The 19,719-nt window shown below is 43.1% G+C and overlaps 1 protein-coding gene across 1 annotated transcript in view; it reads right to left on the bottom strand.

The window, feature by feature from the left end:
• Positions 1-14,995, bottom strand: part of EPHA1 (EPH receptor A1) — a 34,246-nt gene extending 19,251 nt beyond the window's left edge. The window contains exons 1-2 of the mRNA XM_071433081.1: positions 14,606-14,995; positions 11,445-11,512 (exon numbers count right to left, since the gene is read on the bottom strand). Coding sequence (XP_071289182.1) covers positions 11,445-11,512; positions 14,606-14,672 — 135 coding nt within the window. The 5' untranslated portion in view covers positions 14,673-14,995. The remainder of the gene's footprint in view (positions 1-11,444; positions 11,513-14,605) is intronic.
• Positions 14,996-19,719: the final 4,724 nt, after the last annotated feature.

Raw genomic sequence — 19,719 nt, forward strand, 5'->3', positions numbered from 1 at the left:
CTGCATCTGGTCTAGAGCCCCTTGGATGCCTAAACTCTGTACATAAGGAGCAAAGAGGATCCTGCAATTAGAATCTGACTTACACAGACTTTTTTACATCCCTTTCATCCTACCTTGGTTCCAGTTTACTTCTTTCATGCACTGCCTTATCTTGGAGATTGAGAAAAAGACCCAGTACTTCCATGTGTTGACCACTTCTCTCTGCCACAGTTTACATCCAGGGTGTACAGTAGGACCTACCACACCAGGACTATTATCTGCCCCTGGAAATAATGCACAGCATTTGGGAGTAAGAGAAAAGATGGCCTGGCATAATGGAAAGGTAAATTGCAGAAAGACTGTTCTAGAGCAAGCACTCATTAAGTTGGAGTTCACGCTTCTTTAAGTGGGATATTTTGCAAAACCTAATTTAACTATTAAAACTCAGCTGCTTTTCCTGACTTCATATTGCATTAAGGTTCTGCATCTTCCCCAAGCAAATAATGGCCGAGAGGAGGACACAGACCCAGCTGGTTAGATGACCTTACTTATACTATTTGCATGAATCTAATAAAGTTTGATACTGATTTTAACATCTGCTTTTGCCAAATTTTAGGTGGCTCTAGTTTTTCTTTCCTTACCACAGGTCAGATACAAAATGCAAAGAACATTCACTTTTGAGTAATTCACATATGAGAACTGAAAAATTGGAAAGCAAGGTCTTGTCCACAGGGAAAATAACTTACATCCTTTTTCCTCCAATGCTAAGACTGCCTTTCTCATTATGCTTTAAATGTTTAATCAAATTAAATTGAAACAAGTGCCCACATAAGTACTGGCACAAGTTTAAGCATCTTGGTTTTAAATCACACTCCAGGTTAAGATGCAATTTAAACAAGGCCTCAGTCTCTGAGTTACTCCAGACTTGTCAAATCTCATGGGCTGAGCATGAGATTCACACATTTCTTCAGCACCACCATCTCCTGTGCTCACAGCACAACAGCTTTTCTCCCTACAGACCAGGTCACTCTGCTAGTGGAATACAAGAGATGGACCCACAGAGTGCCAAAGAGGTTCTGCTTTTATGCCATGACTTAGAATATACTCCTACACAGCCCCACTCTGAAAAGTATTGGAGAGCCTTCTCCAAACTAGCAAGTCCTGCTGATAGCACAAGCTCCTATCTGCATGATTTCAGCCTTTTACCTAAGTGCATACTAGCAGTCTCCTCCCAAGAAGTTCTGGGGATGGTGTCTATGTGTCCCTTCTTGTTCCCTTTTTTCTCCACATAATTAATCCCCAGTGTTACCCCACCCTCTTAATCTGATCCAGCTGGTGTAGACCTGCAGCACACAGGATTTACACTTATTTCACTCACTGGAGGTCAAAGGATTTATGATAGCAAAACAAAGGAAGACACTGATGGATCAATCACAATTGATCAAGCAGAAGGGACAATCACTTAATGACCTCTTGCAGTCTTTAACGTCTCTAAAAACCTTCCAGAAAATGTTACAGAACTGAATTTACAATGCATCCTGAAATAGACTGAAGTAGAAGAAAAGAAGTTAGGAAGGAGAATAAGAGCAAACTGGCTTTCATACACTGCCAAAGTTAGGACTGGCTTTTAGAAGCATTTTTCAATGCGCGTCTGCCTGGGGAAAGCATAATTGCATTTGGAGGCTGAGAGTTAGACTACTTTCCATTAGCAGTTTATCCCAAGGCAGTACCACAGACAAGTGTCACCAGAAAGTGGTTTTTGCATGTCTCACTGAAAGCTGTTGTGGTGCCTGTCAAGAAAATACATTTTCAAAACTTACATGATACAGGATCAAAGTTTTATTTTCAGTGGTGGCAACTCCAGCAACAACAACAAAAAAATTCCTTTAAACTATACTGCTGGAAAAAAAATCCAACTGCTAACTCCTGTATTTCTTAGCGCAGCTCAGCCCAGCTTCTTCCAGACTCAGTTCTTCAGGGCAAAGATGCTTGGCACTGACAATTGCACAGTTTCATATGCAGTGTGGTGCAAAGAAATAATAAGGGAGTCAGACATGTTTTTTCTAGACTCTGCTGCTGATGGGTAAAGGAAGTAAAATGAGGATATTATTTATGCTAACAATACAGAACTATTGTTAAATATGCTTCTGACTTCTTTTCATTATTCAGTGAAGCTTTTAAATTCAAAGTAGTAGAGGAAAACTGTTACATACAACATTTAATGAAAGGGTGATGAGACCAGAAGTTGCCAGGCAACTGTCTCCCATCCTCAAAGAATCTGCTGCAAAATCAAAATGTATGCCTCTGACTTTTAATGTAATGTTCTTAATAAACATGTGTGGTAAAGTCTGGCTCAATCAATATTAATTACTTGCCTCTGCAGTTTGTCTGCTAATGACATTGAATCAACCTCCTTTGATAATATAACTTTTTACCCACTTCATTCCAAACACTGTTGCCTTACTCCAGTTGACCATAGAATAGGTAACATTCTTCTAGAAGTGGAGAACAGTGTTAGTCAGACTTCCTTATTTTAACAGTGAGTGAATTTGTGGTTTTTTGATGTGAGAGAAAACTTTCTCATAAGATTCAGAATCATAGAAAGGTTTAGGCTGGAAAGGATCCTTGAAAATCATCTAGTCCAATTCCATTCTCCAAGCAAGCTAAAGAGTTCTTGAAGTCTTTGCATGTTATTCTTTAAAATGTCTTTTAAACTCTCTTATTTTTTAAGTTAGAGTGTAAACTGTCCTTAAACTAGTCTTCAAACTCTTAAAATCTTTCAGAATTCTTTAAAAGTCACTAAGAAAACAAATGCCAATGCATTCAGGAGAGTGCCATAGGTTAGCAGCTTGGCTTCCTAAGAAGTCTAAGTACATAGCCATTGAATTTGAGAACAAACGGGTTTCCTGTGCTTCTCAGAATTCCATATACTAACACAGGCACCTACTTCCAGAGGTTTGTTCTTGAAAATCTTGGTGTGGTGGTGTAATACAGAGCAAAATTATTCCAGCACAACAATTAGAGTCAAGTGAAAAACAACCTCAAAGCAAAGGTACTATGTCAGTAACCTCAAAACACTGCAAGTTCAGAAAAAAGAAAAGCAACTTTCCTCGTTTGATTCCATATAAAGAAAGTTGTCTTTATAAAGGCCATTCAGAATGACTTCAATGTCAACCTGAAAGGGCACCAATAGATATTTGTAGTAAACAGTATTGGTTTGGTCTGCCATGTGAATAAAAATCCAAAGATAAGATAAAGTATGTGCCTTTTAATATCTGCCTTTATTGACCTGAAATGATTATACAGTTTGAAGATCTGGAGCCTATGGAATACTTACTCTGCTTTTTCTGTATAATAAGCCTTCTCTAGATTAGGTTTGTGTCAAGGATCCTATCTAGGACAAGTGGTGATTCCTTCATCACAGGAAGAGTACCTGTGGGCTACTCTTCCTAGGATTTACCATCAGGTATAAGAGACAGTTTGCACACCTTGGAGCCATTGTCTCAGGCTTTACAGGCATCAATGAAGTGGTCTCTTTTGATTTTAGCCTTTTTTAGTAGGGAAAAAAAAAGGAAAGAAACAAGCTTTTAACATTGACAAGTACAAATTTCATCCCTGCTAATGGAGAGGTAGGCTACCAGTGGCAGAGGCAGCAGACTGTGACAGTATTGCAAATTGTAGGCTGAGACTGGAGTCGTAAGAGCTTGTGACTCGCAGTAAGAACACTGTCTCCATCTCCAGCTTGCCAGGGACTTGCCTGTCTCCTTTCAAAAAAGAGCCTGCCTGCCTGCTGTGACCTCTATCTCATTTGCTTTCACATTACCTCAGCACAGTGACTTCCAATCTGTGGTCTGCAGCCCCCCAAGGAAAGGCACAGTGATACTTTTAAGAGACTTACAGAAGCAAAAGCTAGGCAAGGCTAGCCAGTAGGCTTAAAGTTACTAAACTAAGATGCATGTCTCCACTGGAAAAGTTAATAAGAATTCCTACTGGAAAAGTCAAAGAGTTCATATGCTGAAATCTAATGACTTAACTTTGGGTTAGAAAATTTCACTAAGACGAAAAGACCAGCTATGTTAATAAAGCCAGCTACAGTGTACCCGTGCATAGTAAGTGTGTCTCAATCTCATTTAATTTTCAAGAGAATTGAGAGGCCATTAAATCTCTTCCTGAAGAAAAATTGCAAGGCCCCAAAACAGCAACCTTTTTCAGCAACAATACATCACTGGTGTGGCAAGCCTAAAACCACCTAGGAAAACATGTGCCGCGGAACACTCTTTATCCCCTTTCCCTGGCTGCAATCTTGCCTGTGGAGTGTCTTGATTTTTGTATAGTATAGCATTTGCATGCTACCATGACCAAATAACCTTCCTGGAACAGATTCAGCATTGAAGGTAATTACAGCTGTGCTACAATCATAGTGTAGTTTCCTCAGAGGAAAGCCGGTGACAAGAGAGGCACCTTGCTGGCACCTGTTTTAATACATGAAGATCTTCTCTTCAGTTGAAATACATCTGACAAAAATTTGTCAGGAGGCAAGCCAGACCAGCCAACCAAAAATAGCATCACCACAGTGGTGTATTCTAGAATTGAAGCTTCTATGACCCTTTACTGAAAGTTTCTCAATACTCTTTGAAGTTCTTTTGCTGGTGTGGAAGACAATTTAGATGACGATGATGAAAGAAGCGTGGTGACATCTAGACACTTCATGAGTCCTGTAACTTTAAATCTGAGAACAGCTGAGGCTGCTCTTATTTCTTTGATCATTTGGCTATGGTCAGGCAATTTTAATTTCATCACATCATCACGGAGCCTTTGACACAACTGAACACAGAAGAGATGTTTGCTTATCTACAGTATCTTTATGGGTGGGATGATACATTTTTTCCCCACAATGATCCATTGGTTATTTTCAGGGAGGAGTAACTCCATTATGTAATTACTCGTTCTTTAGGGCACTAGCACACAGGTCTCCATCCCACCCATGTCCTTTCTATTTAACTGGTACTCATGCTCTTAAGGGAAGATAAGGTGTTCATGTGGGACACCGAGCACCAGTGCATCGATTACAGAACCTGTTTATCAAACACAGGTTCTGCTGTCTGCTCATTCTCTGAACTGCCTGACCACATTAAGGTCTTGCATGAAAACAGTTCTGGTCATAACAGATGGTGCTAGATGAGTGATAATGATACTCTAGTCCAACATTTCACCTAGCTGGTTTGGAACACTTCTTTCTACTACCACTCACTAACAGTACCAATACAAAAAGGACACCAACTACAAAAAGGACAGGAGTGAAAAATCAGATTGTGCATCTTAAGAGTTCAGAATTCATGGCTAAAGCCACATTACCAATAAAGCAAATGTTAGCTCTTGTGTTATTTTTGCATTACATTGCATGGGATCCATTGTAAATGGAAGAGATTTTTTTTTTCATTTTTTCAAGGTAAAGGGCTTTATATTGTGAGCTGTGGTTTTGTATGGTGTGTCAAGTGTACTTCTAGTATTTACAGAGAAGCTAGAAATTAGTCTGATGGTGATGGGCAATACTTGCTCTGTTTGTAGAAGTTCCTTTAAAGATGGATCAGGTGGAATCCCACACAGGGATGGGGTAATTATGCCTTGATGATGATGATCAAACCTGCCTGGAGAAAAGAAGCTGCAGGGGATGGCAGCCTGAAAGTCATGTGAGGAGCTGGCAATATTCAGGTCAAACAAAGAGAAGCCAGAAACTAGGCCTTGGAAACAATGGAAATAGCCTTTTGAGAAATAAATCATGGGAATATTTTTCTGCAGATCTGCCTCTGAGATAGTGAGAATCACAGTTCAAAGCATAGGTTCATCCTTCAAGGACACAACAGGCAACAAAAGATGTAAAGCTTTTTCTTTCTAATTGCTTGCCTGCAAACTCACCAGTATTTTAGTTGGTATTATAATAGAAGTTGTTTTGTCTGGGTTTTCTGTTTGTTTGGTTGGTTGGGTTTTAATATTATTATTATTTTAAATAGCCTGTTAGTCTTCTTGGAGGACCATGCAATAGGCAGGTTAATCTCCAAGCTCCAGCTGACTTGTGTTTTTTTTGTGTTGACATGAGGAAGTTCAGTGAACTTTGTCCACTCATTCAACAGCTATAAAAGAGTGAAGCAGCTTTCTGAAGCTGCCAGGCAACAGGGCTGTCACCACCCCAGTGCCTGAGCAGCAGTGGTGATGAATGTCGTGGCTGTACAGCATCTTCAGCTCACAGTGTGCTCTTTTCTGCCCTTCAGGTCACAACACTGAGTGCACTGGCCAAGACTGTTACTTGGGTCTCTGGCAGTGACTCCTTCCTAGGCTGCCTAGTTGGTGGCTCAACTGGCCTTCCCTACAGCTATTAATTTACACTTCACTCGTTCTCATCTCACTGGTTTGTATTCCCTTCTTCTCATGCTTCTGAGTAAAGCATATCTGGATATGCATAACAATTTTTTTCCTCCTCTCCCATATTGACACAAAATAATTAATTTTCAATTAACAGGATATCAATAACAAATATCTCTCCACCAGTCCACAGATCAACAGCAGCAGGTCATGTCAGGATACAAGCCTGAAGCCAGAGCTGTTCCCATTTCCAGGTAGTTGTTGACTTTATTAAGCATATTTCCCTTATTTCTAAACAGATCCTGTTCACTCAGGGGAGCTAATCCCCTATGCCTGATACTTAACTGAGAGCAGTGAGGTGTGCACTGCTACTCTACTCCAGCTTCAGAGGTGATGGCACTCCTCTGAGTTAGCTCCTAAAGGACATGCATGAACAACAGTTGTGGGAAGAAGTGCACAGAACAGCTTTTCTGATGGCTGTTTTTCACACCACCTTTGGATGCTACAAGAAGCTGACTGGCTGAGACTCTTCCAAGTAAGACTATCTGAGTAAGAGATCATCAAGTCTGACTAAGTGATCACTGAGTCTGACTCAGTGAACTGCCCAGGTTTAACGAGATAGGAGTGCTGTGCTGGAATTGCTTGCAGGTTGAAGGCTGTGTGCCCCATAGCACCATTTCCTTCGTGACCAAGAAGTGGTGGAACAGAAAGCAGCCATCAGCTGATACTGAAATCTGGGACCGCTGAGTCTGGTGGAACACAACCTCACCTTGCTAGAACCTGAAGGCATGCAAATGTTATGGTGTGGTCAGTGACATAGAAGTTGCTGACAGGTCACAGGTACTTGATCTAGTCTATTACCTAAAAATTTATCAGTGTAGAACTTGAACTATGCCTGGACTTTAATAGGACAACAACAGCATAAAAAAAAAAAGAACTGATTTTTTTGGCTTAATCAAATTGTATTCACATAGCTTTGGCGGTTGCTGTGATCATAATTAAACTTTCCATGGAACATGAGGTGCAGAACTCAGAACTCTTTTTCCTGAACAAGAATCACATAATTCCCAAAGTTTTCAAGTGGTTTTGGAGCCCCAATAGTTGTAGTTAGTGGTTATTCATTGATAGCCTTTGGTGTACTAATGCCAGTTAGGCCACTGGCGTTACTGTCCCTAATCTTGTTTGAAAGTAGACTTTGGGAAAGCTGAGCAGATCAGGGGCTGTGCACACTGGGAAACTGGTAGAAAGCTTGAAACTGATAGCAATGCTTTGAAGTATGTGTGGAAGCAAGCAAGAGTATGGAATAGGCAGGAAAATAATTATGTCCTCCTCCCCACTGTGAATAAAAGACTGAGAACAATAGCAGCCTGGAAAGGAGACTAAGAAAGTCATTGGGAAGCTTTAATAATGCTATGATCCAAGCAGGAATATAAGTTGGGAAAAATAGGCTCCACAAAGCAGCTACCAGCTGAGAACTGAGCCTTGCCAAACTTTTTAATATGTAATAAATATGGCACAATTTGGCAGCAGTGGAGTTCATGTAATTCCTGAAATAACATACATCCAAGTTAAAAATGAAGTCACCGTGCAAAAGGACCCTTTTACAAGCAAAGACTGGTGAAAGCACATCTCCCAAGAAAATGTAGTAGCTAAAAAAAAGGAAGTGTGTTTAATTTACAATTCATTCAACAATATAGAGAGAGAAAGTCATATTGAGAAGCCCAGTGTGCAGCATTCTCCAGCACAAATAGCTTGGAACTTAAGTAGTCACACATACTTATGGGAGTGTGACTGGATTATGCAAATACTATTCACATACACAAAAATTGGAAATTGTGGATAAAAGGAAAATTTCAAGATAGGCCCACAAGCTGGGAGTGAGGTAATCACAGCATTAAAGACAAATATTGGATCGCTCAGTATGTTGTATTGTAGGTGTATATAAACTGATACAGGAAATCTATAGGAATAGATAGTACATAAAACCATGACAAATAATCAAAACATAAAATCATGAGGACCTTTTGTGCCTCTGCTAAAAATTTAAACTCAGAATTCTTATGAACAAACAATTCTAAATTATCACAAAAACGCAAAGATTTAGGTGGGAAAGGACCTTTGGTTCTCTACTCCAATCCCCTGCTCCGAACAAGGCTGACTTCAAAGCCAGGCTGGGGTGGCTTAGGGCCTTGTCTGTTAAAAGCAAAATGCAAGAGGAAAGCATAATTCCTTATCACAATCTGTTCACAGCTGATGCAATTATCTTTGAAAGCAAATTAGTGATTAATAACTTTTTATAATGTCATTTTGCAAACTGCCAAGAAGCAGTGCCACTATGCCTGATAAGTGAATTTGTTCATGATTGGATTTGAGAGGTCCTTTTTGAAGTTTCAGTGGTATCTGAAACCAGTTCAGGTAGCTAGGCTATTTGTGCAGCATGAGGAGTCTTTAAGAAATGTGAGAGTAAGCAAATCCTGTACTCCTGCCACCTTCAAAGTGGCCATCATTGGCTCTCTTATGTATGTTAAAAGGTGGAAATCTTCCACTAGTACTGTAACACACCTCTCTATGCCCACCTGGTGTTGCTGTGGCAGAACTTCAAAGCCAAAAAAGAATTATCAAGGAATATGTTGGAGGAGGGGAGTGGTGGGTGGGTAAGGTAGATAAAAGGGGGTTGTAGGAACTACGGTGTGCTCTTTAAAAGCCTAGTTTCCAATAGTAGCCTAAAGTGAAACCCTTTCTAAATAGCTAATACAAAGCAAGCTAGCACAAACCTTTTAGCAAACAAAACTCTACAGACCCTTTACTTAAAGTACAGAGACTTTCACTGAAAGACTACCCTTAAGCTTAGGCAAGATGCTGGCTAATGTGGTGCAGAAGTTCTGAAGTACAGAAGCGCAGCCCAAAACTGAGTGGTGTTCTCAGGCTGAGCCTGTGTGTTAATGGGAGCATTGTCTGCCCTGGATACAGCCATGGTCTGACCATGGAACAACCACACCTGGCAAGCCACTTCATCCTCTGTCATTGGCTACAAGTGAGGAGAAAACAAAGGTGTAGTTCTGCCTCCACAGACTTAGCCAGCCTCTTCTGAGCTATGCCTCGGGGGCCTTGTCCATATAAAGCATGAAAATTCCCCACAGCAAATTCCTCCTCTGTGCGATAAGTATATTGACACAAATCCAGCTCACTGATGGGAGATCTCCGGCATCTGAGGTTAGCTACAAGTAGCAGTGTTACATGAAGTACACCCTTCAGCTCTGTGTGCAACACAGCTCAGACGTTTCCAGCCTGTTACTAATCAACCTAGTCAGATTATTCAGTACTAATCTTGGCCCTTTTTTGTCAAAAAATGTTCTGAATTCATTTCCGTTCTTTTTTGAACATACTTAATTCTTCATTTTGAAGGAATGGTTTCAGAAACACCTGTTCAAAGCTCTCACCACAAGAGAATCAGCCATTGTTCCCTTTTTGCTTGTGGCAATTTGTCGGACTTCCACCTAACAGTTATTGGGAAATTATGTAATTAGACAAATCTCCTCAAAAGACTTGCTTATGAGAAGTCAATGGATCTATTCTTCACCCTCTGTTGTTTGATCAGCCATCCATATCCTGATCTGTTAGTTTTGATTTCTCTCAGGCCATGTTCCCCTTAATTCCAACAATTCTCAGTAACAATTACATTGTGAATATACATATTTTAAAAAGTATGTAGCACAAGCAGAAGGATTTGCCAACTCTGGACCTCCTGTGCAACACTCAGATGTTCTGTAATAAAGGTTTTATTTTCTATCAGATTTTGGTTTCAGAACACAACTTTCAGTTGTTTTGTTCAATCTGTTCAAGAAGCAAACTTCTTCCTGAACATGCCTGGAGCCTAGAACACAGAGAGTTGATGAGACAACAAAGGGAACAATGAGCAAAACATGATCTACATGTATGTCTCACTGGGGCACCTGTTTTGAGCAGGGTATAATAATACTACTAATAATAACCAAAACAGCTTTACTAATGAAACAAATGCAGCTATGCCAGTACAGGAGAACCTCAATTTCTGCCTCTACTTCACCCAGCAATACTGCTGGGAAGGAGGAGGAGGCTGGGGTGGATTTAAACCAGGCACAGCACATTACAGAGGAAAGTCACGGAAATGAGTTAGGAACAGGCTCTACCCAGGTCTGCTTTAGAGCAGGAAAGGTGAAGACTCTCCATTGGAAAGCTTGGGACTTGTTACAAACACAAGAGCACGGATGAAGAACTGAAACTGCGTATCAACATATGTGCTAACTACCACAGCATAGTCCCTAAATTCCCTTTTCTTTCTGCCTTCCTTCCACCACTCCCACAGCAACCGCTGCTACAGAGGAAGCACCTTCACTGATGTAGGTTGTGACCCCAGAGAGACTGCCCAACTATGCTTCATACAAAAAAGCTGTACTTGCACAAAAATAGCTGAGAGTTCAGCTCTCTTTTGTGGTCCATTGTTGCAGTGGTTTCAGGAGTACATTTTGAAGCACTTCCATCAACTCAATTTTACAGTCACAAAACAAAGGGAAATTCTCATTGTCAGCTGTGTGGACCAAACACCACAGCTTGGTGTAAAGTCCGAGAATCTTGCAGCCCACCCACGCAGGCAGATTGCTGCCCTGTGATTTAACAGTTATTTCTTCAGTCAGCTGCTGAATTAAAAAACCTATAATGTGTTTCTAATTTCTTGAGAGACTGAGACAGAAATACTTTTGTTCTGCCTATTTTCCTAGGGAAAAAAAGAGACATTGGATTTATGTGCAGCATGACAAAATGAAAAACTGGGGGATGATTTGAGTTTTTTTATGTTTCTTCATTGCTTTATTACTTCATGAAAACAGTATATTTCAAGGTTATGTTTAATCATACTGGAAGTCAATAGGCATCAGTCCTTAAAAAGCTGGCTAGGGGTGAGGCTGCACAGGTGAAGAGAGAGAGACTTATAAAGCCTAAAATGTCCAGGAGGGGGTGGGGCCTCAGAAGCTCAGTTTCCAGAGGTAGGTTGAAATTTCAACATGGATTATATTTTTCCATCATTTAGTACTGCCAGTGGCTCCCCTTCCTTGAATGTGGGTACTCACCCCTACTTCCGGAGGGTCGGGAAGCCAGCCCAGTTCACCCTGTGCAGTGCTTGTGTCAAGTAGATCCACTGAAAACCAGAAGAGAGGGAAAAGATAAATCGGTGACCCAACTCATATAGCCCACAGAATGGTTTCATCCTTGTTTTGTCAAAGAAGGTAAAGCCTGCATTTCCTCTCTCAACCCCCCCATCCTTTGAAACCTTTCACGTTCAAAAAGCATGACTAGAGGAGGGAAGGAAACATACGAGACAGGGCAGTTAGTCGGGAGTTAAAAGTTTTTACTAATATATGAGACCCCCTCCTATACACATCCAAAAACCTCAACCCTGACAAATTTTATCACTTCCTAAAACTGTCCCAACAAGGAAGAAGGAGGCTGAAGCCTATTCAAATGGGTACCCGGCATTAGCAGCTGAACACATATCTTTCCTTGAAATAGGAAGGCAGCAAACTAAACGGCTGAAGAGGAAGGCAATCAAATAAATTACCAACACAAAAGATCAATCAGTGTCGCCTCGAGGGACTATTCAGTACTTGAAACACAGGGGGAAAGTACAGAGGCAGTGTGAAGTTGTAGAAGGGACTTTCCATTGTCACGGTACCCAAAAGCCCGGAGATGCACCACTTGTGCAAATTGATGAGCCTCCTACTTCTAACTCAGACTGTCCACCAGCTGACGATGGCCTAGAAATCGTTTAACCCTCTCCCAACCTTCCGACTTTTTTGGCCGGGACATCAAGAGAGAGTAATGGCTCCGGCCATAGCATGGCCACCTCCTGCGGAATTGCACGGCTGCTTTAAGCCTCGCTCCTGGAGTCGTGTGACAAAGGAGAAAATCATTGGTATGTTCATTTTTAGCCCTCAAAGGAATTTGAAAACGCGATCACAGTTTGGCCTAAAGTCTTGATCTGAAGACACGTTTAAAAATGTGTCACTTTGTAGGCAAACATTGAGAAAGCAGAGGAGTTAGCATAAGACACACTGTGGGATGTGCAGCTTCGTGCCTGCCTTTGGGTCTGCCGGTGCTGCCAGAACAGACTACTGGCTTCTGTGCACCTATCGAAGTCCCAGCTTGGGAACATAGGAAACGGGAAAAATTCTGTGGATTCCCTTTTAGATTCCTGTGGGTGTATTCAGAGGGGTCGTTTCTGAACATCTCAGGAAAGAATCTGGGGGTGAAAGGTAGGAGTGAGGAGATTTTTAAATGGCATTTAAATAACCAGGTTTCCTCCCCCTCATCTGACTGTTTTACAAATACTCCCTGCCAACTATAAGTAATAGTGTAAAGTGCAGATCAGCAAGAGTCCCGTGGAATGAGGAAGCAGGCTGTGGGCCCAGAATGAGAGATAAGAGGGATTGCGCTGCTGTTCTCACCTCTGAAACACCCTTTCAGGATTGGGAGAAGGGAAAAGCAGGAATCCAGGTTTTGCAAGTTCCAAGTGCTCACAGTATGGTCATATGGCAAAACCTTCCTAGCCACAGACTCCCTGTCCAGACAAGGCTCCTCATTCACTTCCCCCCTACTCTCAATCTCTTTATTTGAGATAATATTCTTCTGTGGTTAGCTCCAAAAGCTCAGAGGGTGAGGTAGCCTGTCTTGCCAGAACCATCACTCAGATAACATCTCTGCCATCCCATCCTCTTCAGGACTGAAGCAGCAATGTGGAAGTGAGAGGGGCTGCATGGCTCTAGCAGAGCAAGGGGAAAGGAACTTGGAAGTGGCCAGGAGAGGAACCTGGCAGAGCCCTTGTGCCATGCTCTGCACTGCCAGCAATGGCAGCTCCTTCAGCTGCTGAGTGCCCACTGGAGGGACAAAGCCCATCACCAAGAAGTACTTCTCAAAGTCAATCCCACAACAGGGATTCTCCACGGAAAGGATGATTGAGTCAGTAAGACTACAGAAGCAGAGGAATAAAGTTCTCGGGGACTACTAACTCTCTGCTCCACAGCTTTGCTGCCAGGAGCCTCACGTGGCTGTCCAGCCACAGGGGAGGAGGAGGTGTCCCCAAAAAGAAGAAAGGCTTCAGATAAGAGAGGACGCCTGGAAAATGAGCTGTTTCCCTGACAGACAAGTTAAGGGAGAGTGGATCACAGACACAGCCCAAACGAGATGGCTGAGATAGGGGAGAAGCAGGCAGACAGGTCCCTGACTGTTACTGCCAACTACTGGTCACACGCTTCTGGAAACCGAAGCCTGCGCGGTGCCACCCAGGCTGGCCTTCTCCACTACATCTGCCAGCTGCATCCATCACGTAGCTGGATCCTAAGTGAAAACGTGTTTGTCAAGGACCCTTTAAAAGATCACTGAGCACTCGCAGAATCAGAGCTGAGCCCATGGCTGAAGTGCCAGTTATGACAAAGTCCCCTTAATCCAGAGCCTAGAGAAGTGAAGGAGGACTGTCCTTGGGATGGAAAAGCCCCAACACCTCTTGCTGTACAAAACAGAAGTCCCTAATCAGGAATTGACTGCAGGAGGAGGTAGGAAACAGAGCCGAAACACTTCCCTCACCTCTCTATTAAAAGTTACCATTCTCCCACGTTTCATAACTACTGTGCAACTACCAAGATGGAAGGAAAAAAAATCACTACATTTAATAAAAGGGAGTGAGTGGTACAGGGAAGGGAAACATGGAAACCTAAAGAGGTGGAAGAGGAAATTTTAAAGCCCAGCTCCGTCTTCCAGCAGTAGGGTAGATAAAAGACTCTGATAAAATGACTGTCCGCTTGCTCATAAGGGTTAACTCCTAGGAGGGCTTCCTGAGGAAACTGCGGGGGTGTTGCCAGAGGAGGGGAGAAACTTTCTGAGTTTGTGTTTAAACTTGTTATCTGCAAGGCCCTTGTTTGAGGGGGACAGGGGCAGAATTCTCTTGGATCACTGGATATGCCGAGGCGTTTGTGTTTCACATAGAAGGAGGTGAAGGAGGACGAGAACATAACCTGGGCTCGTTCACTGAGCCACCGAGATTCGGATGGCATTTGCCAGGCCGTGGTCCCCCCACACGCGGCCGCCCTTCCCTGACCCCCCAGTCCCTCGGAGGTGTCCCCGGAGCCCCAGACGCGTGGGCCAGGTCCCGTTCCCTGCCCCTTAGCGAGGTCGCTCTCGCTGCGCGCCCCAGCCCAGCCCTCCAGGCAGAGGGACCGGCGGCGGGTCCCACGCTTACCTTCTTTGCCGTGCGCCTCGGGAGGAAGGAGAGCCCAGAGGAGAAGGAGCCCGAGGGAGGGCTCCATGCCGCCGCTGCAGGTGCTCAGCCCCAGGCTGGCCGGAGAGGGGGCCCGGCTCGCAGCCCCCGCCGGCTCCGGCCTCCGTGCCCGGGCAGCTGCGGGCAGCGCATGGGCCTCTCCCGCAGCCTCCCGAGCGCGGCGCGCACGTTGCACAAGCGCCCGCCTGGCCCACGGTGGTGATGAAAGATCAAGGCGAGTGGGTGGAGAAGCCTTACTGCCTTTACCTGTTCTAAGGGGCTGGTCACAGACTTCCCATCTGGCAGGCAAATAAACCCACCTTAAAGGCAGCCACCTCTTTTCTGGGAGCCTCCCTCCACCTTTGCTCCACTCCCGTAAGAGGCTCCCGATTGCCACCTCCTGGGCGGCCCTCGCCATCCTTCCCGGTCCCGACGGCCCCGGCAATGGCTTTAAGTTGAGATTTTAGGAAGAAATTCTTCAGGGTGGTGCAGTACTGGAACAGGTTGCCCTGGGAGGTTGTTGCTATTCCACCCCTGGAAGTGTTCAAGGCCGGGTTAGATGGGACCCTGGAGCAATCTGGTCTAGTGGAAGGTCTAGTTCCAACCCCTATGGCAGAGCAGTTGGAAGTAGATGATCTTCCAGGTCTCTTCCAAGCCAAGCCATTCTGTGATTCTGTGATCTGTGATAATGAGGCTAAAACCACTGAGCCATCCTCACTTAATATGTTTAAGAAATCCATCTGTACACGGGGACAGTGGCCTGTTTCATTCCCAAGTATGTCACAGAACGACAGCGATACCACTTTGCCTGGCAGAAGTACTGTTTTTCATTTAGTATGCTCCTCTGCATTGATGGACAGTGCCTGCTTTTCAGCAAAAAAGAAATCATGGGAGAGGAAGCAAACTAGAAGGATTCTTTCTCTGTGTAAGAAGACCTCATGGGACTTTTCGTTTTCTTCCTGAGGGACATAAATATGAAGGAACTTGCCTTTGTTCTGTCTCTTCTGGCATCCATCAAGGATGTAACTCCCACCCATACACAGCTATTACACCCCTCCCCGTAAAATACAGATGGTATTATTGCACTTACACTTGCTGTACGGCTGCATTCCTCCTGCTCTCTTCCTCCTCCTCCCCAAGGAAGGCTAAAGAAAGGACCTTGTCAGGTTGCTTAGAGAGGCTGGGGGATCTCCACCCTTGGAGATGTTCCAGATTTGCCAGGACACAGCCATGAACAATATAACCACCTCTGGAGTCAGCCCTGCTCCGAGCAGCCTTTGGGACTGTGAACTCTCTGAGGGCCCTTGCATCTAATCTTTCAATGAATCCTGTGGTTCTCAAAGCCTACATCTTGAGAAAGCAAGATCTATCCCAAGATGTCTGAACATAGGCAAGAGAAATTTCAGAACAAATGGTTACAATACTAAGCTTTAAATTTTACGTAGCACATGAAGTAAAATATAGGTGCAAATAATTCAAATGTAAATGGCATTCAGAGTAGTTGTACCTTAAATTTGTTACAGTTTAATCCTGTCTAAAGTTCTCTTTATCAGTCCACAGTACTAAGTCCCAAACTTTTATGCCTATGTTTCCCCCACAGTTGAATGACTCCCATTGCAGGAGTCATGTAAGATTTTTTGGTCCACAACACATACTTTGAGTTTGTAGTGGGGGAATGTGTCCATTTAGGGCTTCATTTGGACAGTTCTGTGCCTTCTTCAGTCTATGATGTAGCAGTGGGGCAGACAGACCCACAGCTAACTTCTCTGTGACGGGGCAACATAGGCAAGGCCTAAATAGACATGAAATGGGGAAGAACCATTTGCAACTGGAGGATAAGGCTCTAGGGCAGGCCAGGAGCTCATGTCCTTCCTCAGGAAAAAAAATCAGTGTCGAGGTCTGACATTTGGCTCCTCAGGGCTAACAGAGCTTGCATCTGTAAAATCCCAGAAGTGACAAGTTCTGGAGTGAAGATCCTTGGGAGGCTCTATCTCCATTTCACTGGTGTGCAGATACTTGGAACATCTGATCTAAGGAGTAGGCAGGAAGCAATTTACTAGGCCTTACTGGAGAACATGGCCTAAAAAAAATTCCTTTCTTTTTCTCCCCCTCATAGTGTGGGCAGATGGGGATGAATTGGGGTTTTCCAGATAATGTTGGTCAGAAATTGTATTTACTGCTTTGTGTTTTTTCAGATTGGAGATCACCTAGGGCAGCTGACAGTCAGAATGTGTACAATGATAGTGAAACAAAATACAGTCTAATGTTTCAGCAGGATCAGGATCTGAAGAAAATCTATAAACAAGTGGGAGCGCACAGAAGTAAAAACACAAAATGCATAGAACTTTGCTGATACCTGTAAAAGCTCTGCAAGATTGCTTTCCCATGTGTCCTCTGCCCCAAAATGCAGATCCAAAGGGAAAAAGAGGGAATATCCACAGAGGCTTTAGCCAGAAGAGTGAGTACCACACATGCATTTTCATACTCACTATTTCATTGACATTGTTATTCTGTTTGTGCATCACAGGCTTGGATTTTGTCTTTGGAAATCGTTGGGCAAAATTAATTCTCTGACTGTAAAAAAAACACAAACAAAAACACCAACAACAAACAACTAAAACAAACAAATCCCAAACAAACAACAAATAGGCAAAACTGAAAGAACTTAATTAAAAAATCTTTTTATGTCTTGTTTACAATCATATTCTATGATTCTATGATTTAGATTTACATCTCCACAGCCTCTCACTCTCATGGTTTCCCAGTGAGCATCCCATCTCTGGCATCCATCTTGTGTTAAGAAGGTAACTGTGTCTTTTCAGCTCACTCTCAGCATGTCTTTGGGCTGATTCTCATCCTCTCTTTCTTGGCCCTCTGAGTATTTCTGAATTGCAGGGCACATTTTTTCCTTCCATTCCCCAGAATCTTGTTTTGAGTATCACTGTGATTAGGTATCCAGCTGGAAAATATCACCACACAACACACCTGGGCTTTCCTCCTACAGCTATGTGGGCTTGTGGTGAGGGAAGTGAGGAGGAAGGCTGTGCACCAGGTCTTGTTTTGATGTGCTGTTGGGAAAGTCAAAGGGCACTCCCAAGGCTGAGTCGGGACGTGCTTCTTTTGAACTGCAGTTCAGACAGAACTGTCTCATATGATTCTTACAAATTGTTTACTGTGTTTGCTGCTCCTCATATTTTAGAATGAGTTTCACCATCGTGCTGTTAAATGTCCTTACAGATGATGAATGAAAAAGAACCTAGAAATAATCTCTGAAGGTTCTCACTTGATATGACTTCCCTAATTATCAAAGCATCCCTTTGGTACGGATAACTTGAATCTGTGCATCCTGAACTGGCTTTCAGTAAGGTAGCATAGTAACATATATTATAGGTCTTCCAGTGCCTCAAATCCATTTTGCAACTTCAGTTAGAAGGAGGAACTTGCTCTTGTTCTGTGGTCTCTGATTCACTCCTTTTATCCACTATTTCTACAACTCTAGAAATAATCTATGACAGCTCTGTAGAGCCTAAGATATGCTCTGTATGAATGTCTTATTCCCTGTATAAAAAATTGTGCTTTCTGTCCCTTATTCTCACCTGCATGACCACAGTTAAATATTCTAGTGTTTTCATGTTTATCTTAGAAGGTTTTCTGGCTCTACTCCACCAGCAATTATCTAAGAATATTTCAAACAGCTGACTTCAGACTGTTTTTCTGCAGAAAACAGACTCCTACCATTTAGTGGTTTAAGCTGTTAAATTAGTTTTGTATACAGACATTTTGCATTCAGAAACTCAGATTTTGTTTTAAATAGATATTTTAAACTCCTACGAAGAAGCACAAGTAGGTCCTCTGGATCACAGAGCAGCCATCCTTGTGTTAGAGACCTGAGGATCTGACTGCACAAGTAGTCAAGCTGGTTATCTTTCTCCCTTGAGAAGAAGAACAAGGGCAAGGGCATGAATGAAGCTGATAGAGACAAGGCGTAGATCTGAGTTTTCATACACAGAAGAAGCAGGGGACACTCCCTTATTCTTCCTCACATATGTGAGATAAACACCCTTGGAGATGTACAAGCTTTGCCTGAAAGGCCCTGAACAACTTGACATAGTTTTGGTGTTAACCCTGCAGTGAGCAAGTATTTGGGCTAAAGACCTCCAGTCATCCCTCCCCACATCAATCTTTTGCTCATTCAGTTCATCATTGGTGGATGAGCAATCACATCTTCTTCCACCAGGAATGTAGACAGTTCCTTACTTGGGCTGCAGTCAAAACAGGAGGGTAGCCTCCCAAATATATCTTCCACCTGACAGAGATGTCATACAGTACATGAACTAGAAGAAGCCCAGTATTCCTGAATAAAACTCCACTTACTTGATCATCAGCAACACACTAAATAGGTGTTTCTCTACCTGCTGATGCCCTGGTTGGACACCTGATCAGGCAGAGAAGCATGTTTGCACTGCTGCCTGAACTGCAGGCTTGCTGGCTTTTGTCTCTGGATAAGCTTATCCTGCCATGGTCTGCCATGCTCTTATTTGGCTTGCAAAACAGGGCTCAGTTAAATTATTACACCATCCTGCAAATGAGGGGGAGGACCTTGCTTTTCCGCAGAAATTACCTGCGATAACTCTCTTGCCGTGTTAGCCCAGCTCTGCTCCCCCTCGTGGTCCAGCGGCTGTGGAGCCCCAGATGTGTCCCGGCTGCCTCCAGGCCAAACAGGGCTTCGCCTAGGCTGAGGTGTGACATTTTGTATGGACAAGAGGAAACCAATGAAAACCAAGTCATAATAGAATCTGATTCATTCTCCTAATCATAAAACTTCCCTAAGTGGTACAAATCTGGGTCACAAGAGTTAGTTACTTTCTATTATACTATTGCAGCACATTATATAATTAGAAATCCAAAAAGTGCAGTTCTACACTTAACACTCCTCTTTGAGAGCACATTCTTCTTGGCCACCTTTAAAGATATTTATTCATCTTGGTGGCATTAAGATTTCATGAGAGGATTCAATTTCTCTTTGAGCATTACTGACACAACAGAATATGTGTGATAAACATAAAATCTGACCCAGATAAATTTGATTTCTAGTA

This window comes from Agelaius tricolor, unplaced genomic scaffold (assembly GCF_023055355.1).
Source record: "Agelaius tricolor isolate 1412-34295 unplaced genomic scaffold, bAgeTri1.0.p SCAF_9, whole genome shotgun sequence".
Lineage (NCBI taxonomy): Eukaryota > Metazoa > Chordata > Aves > Passeriformes > Icteridae > Agelaius > Agelaius tricolor.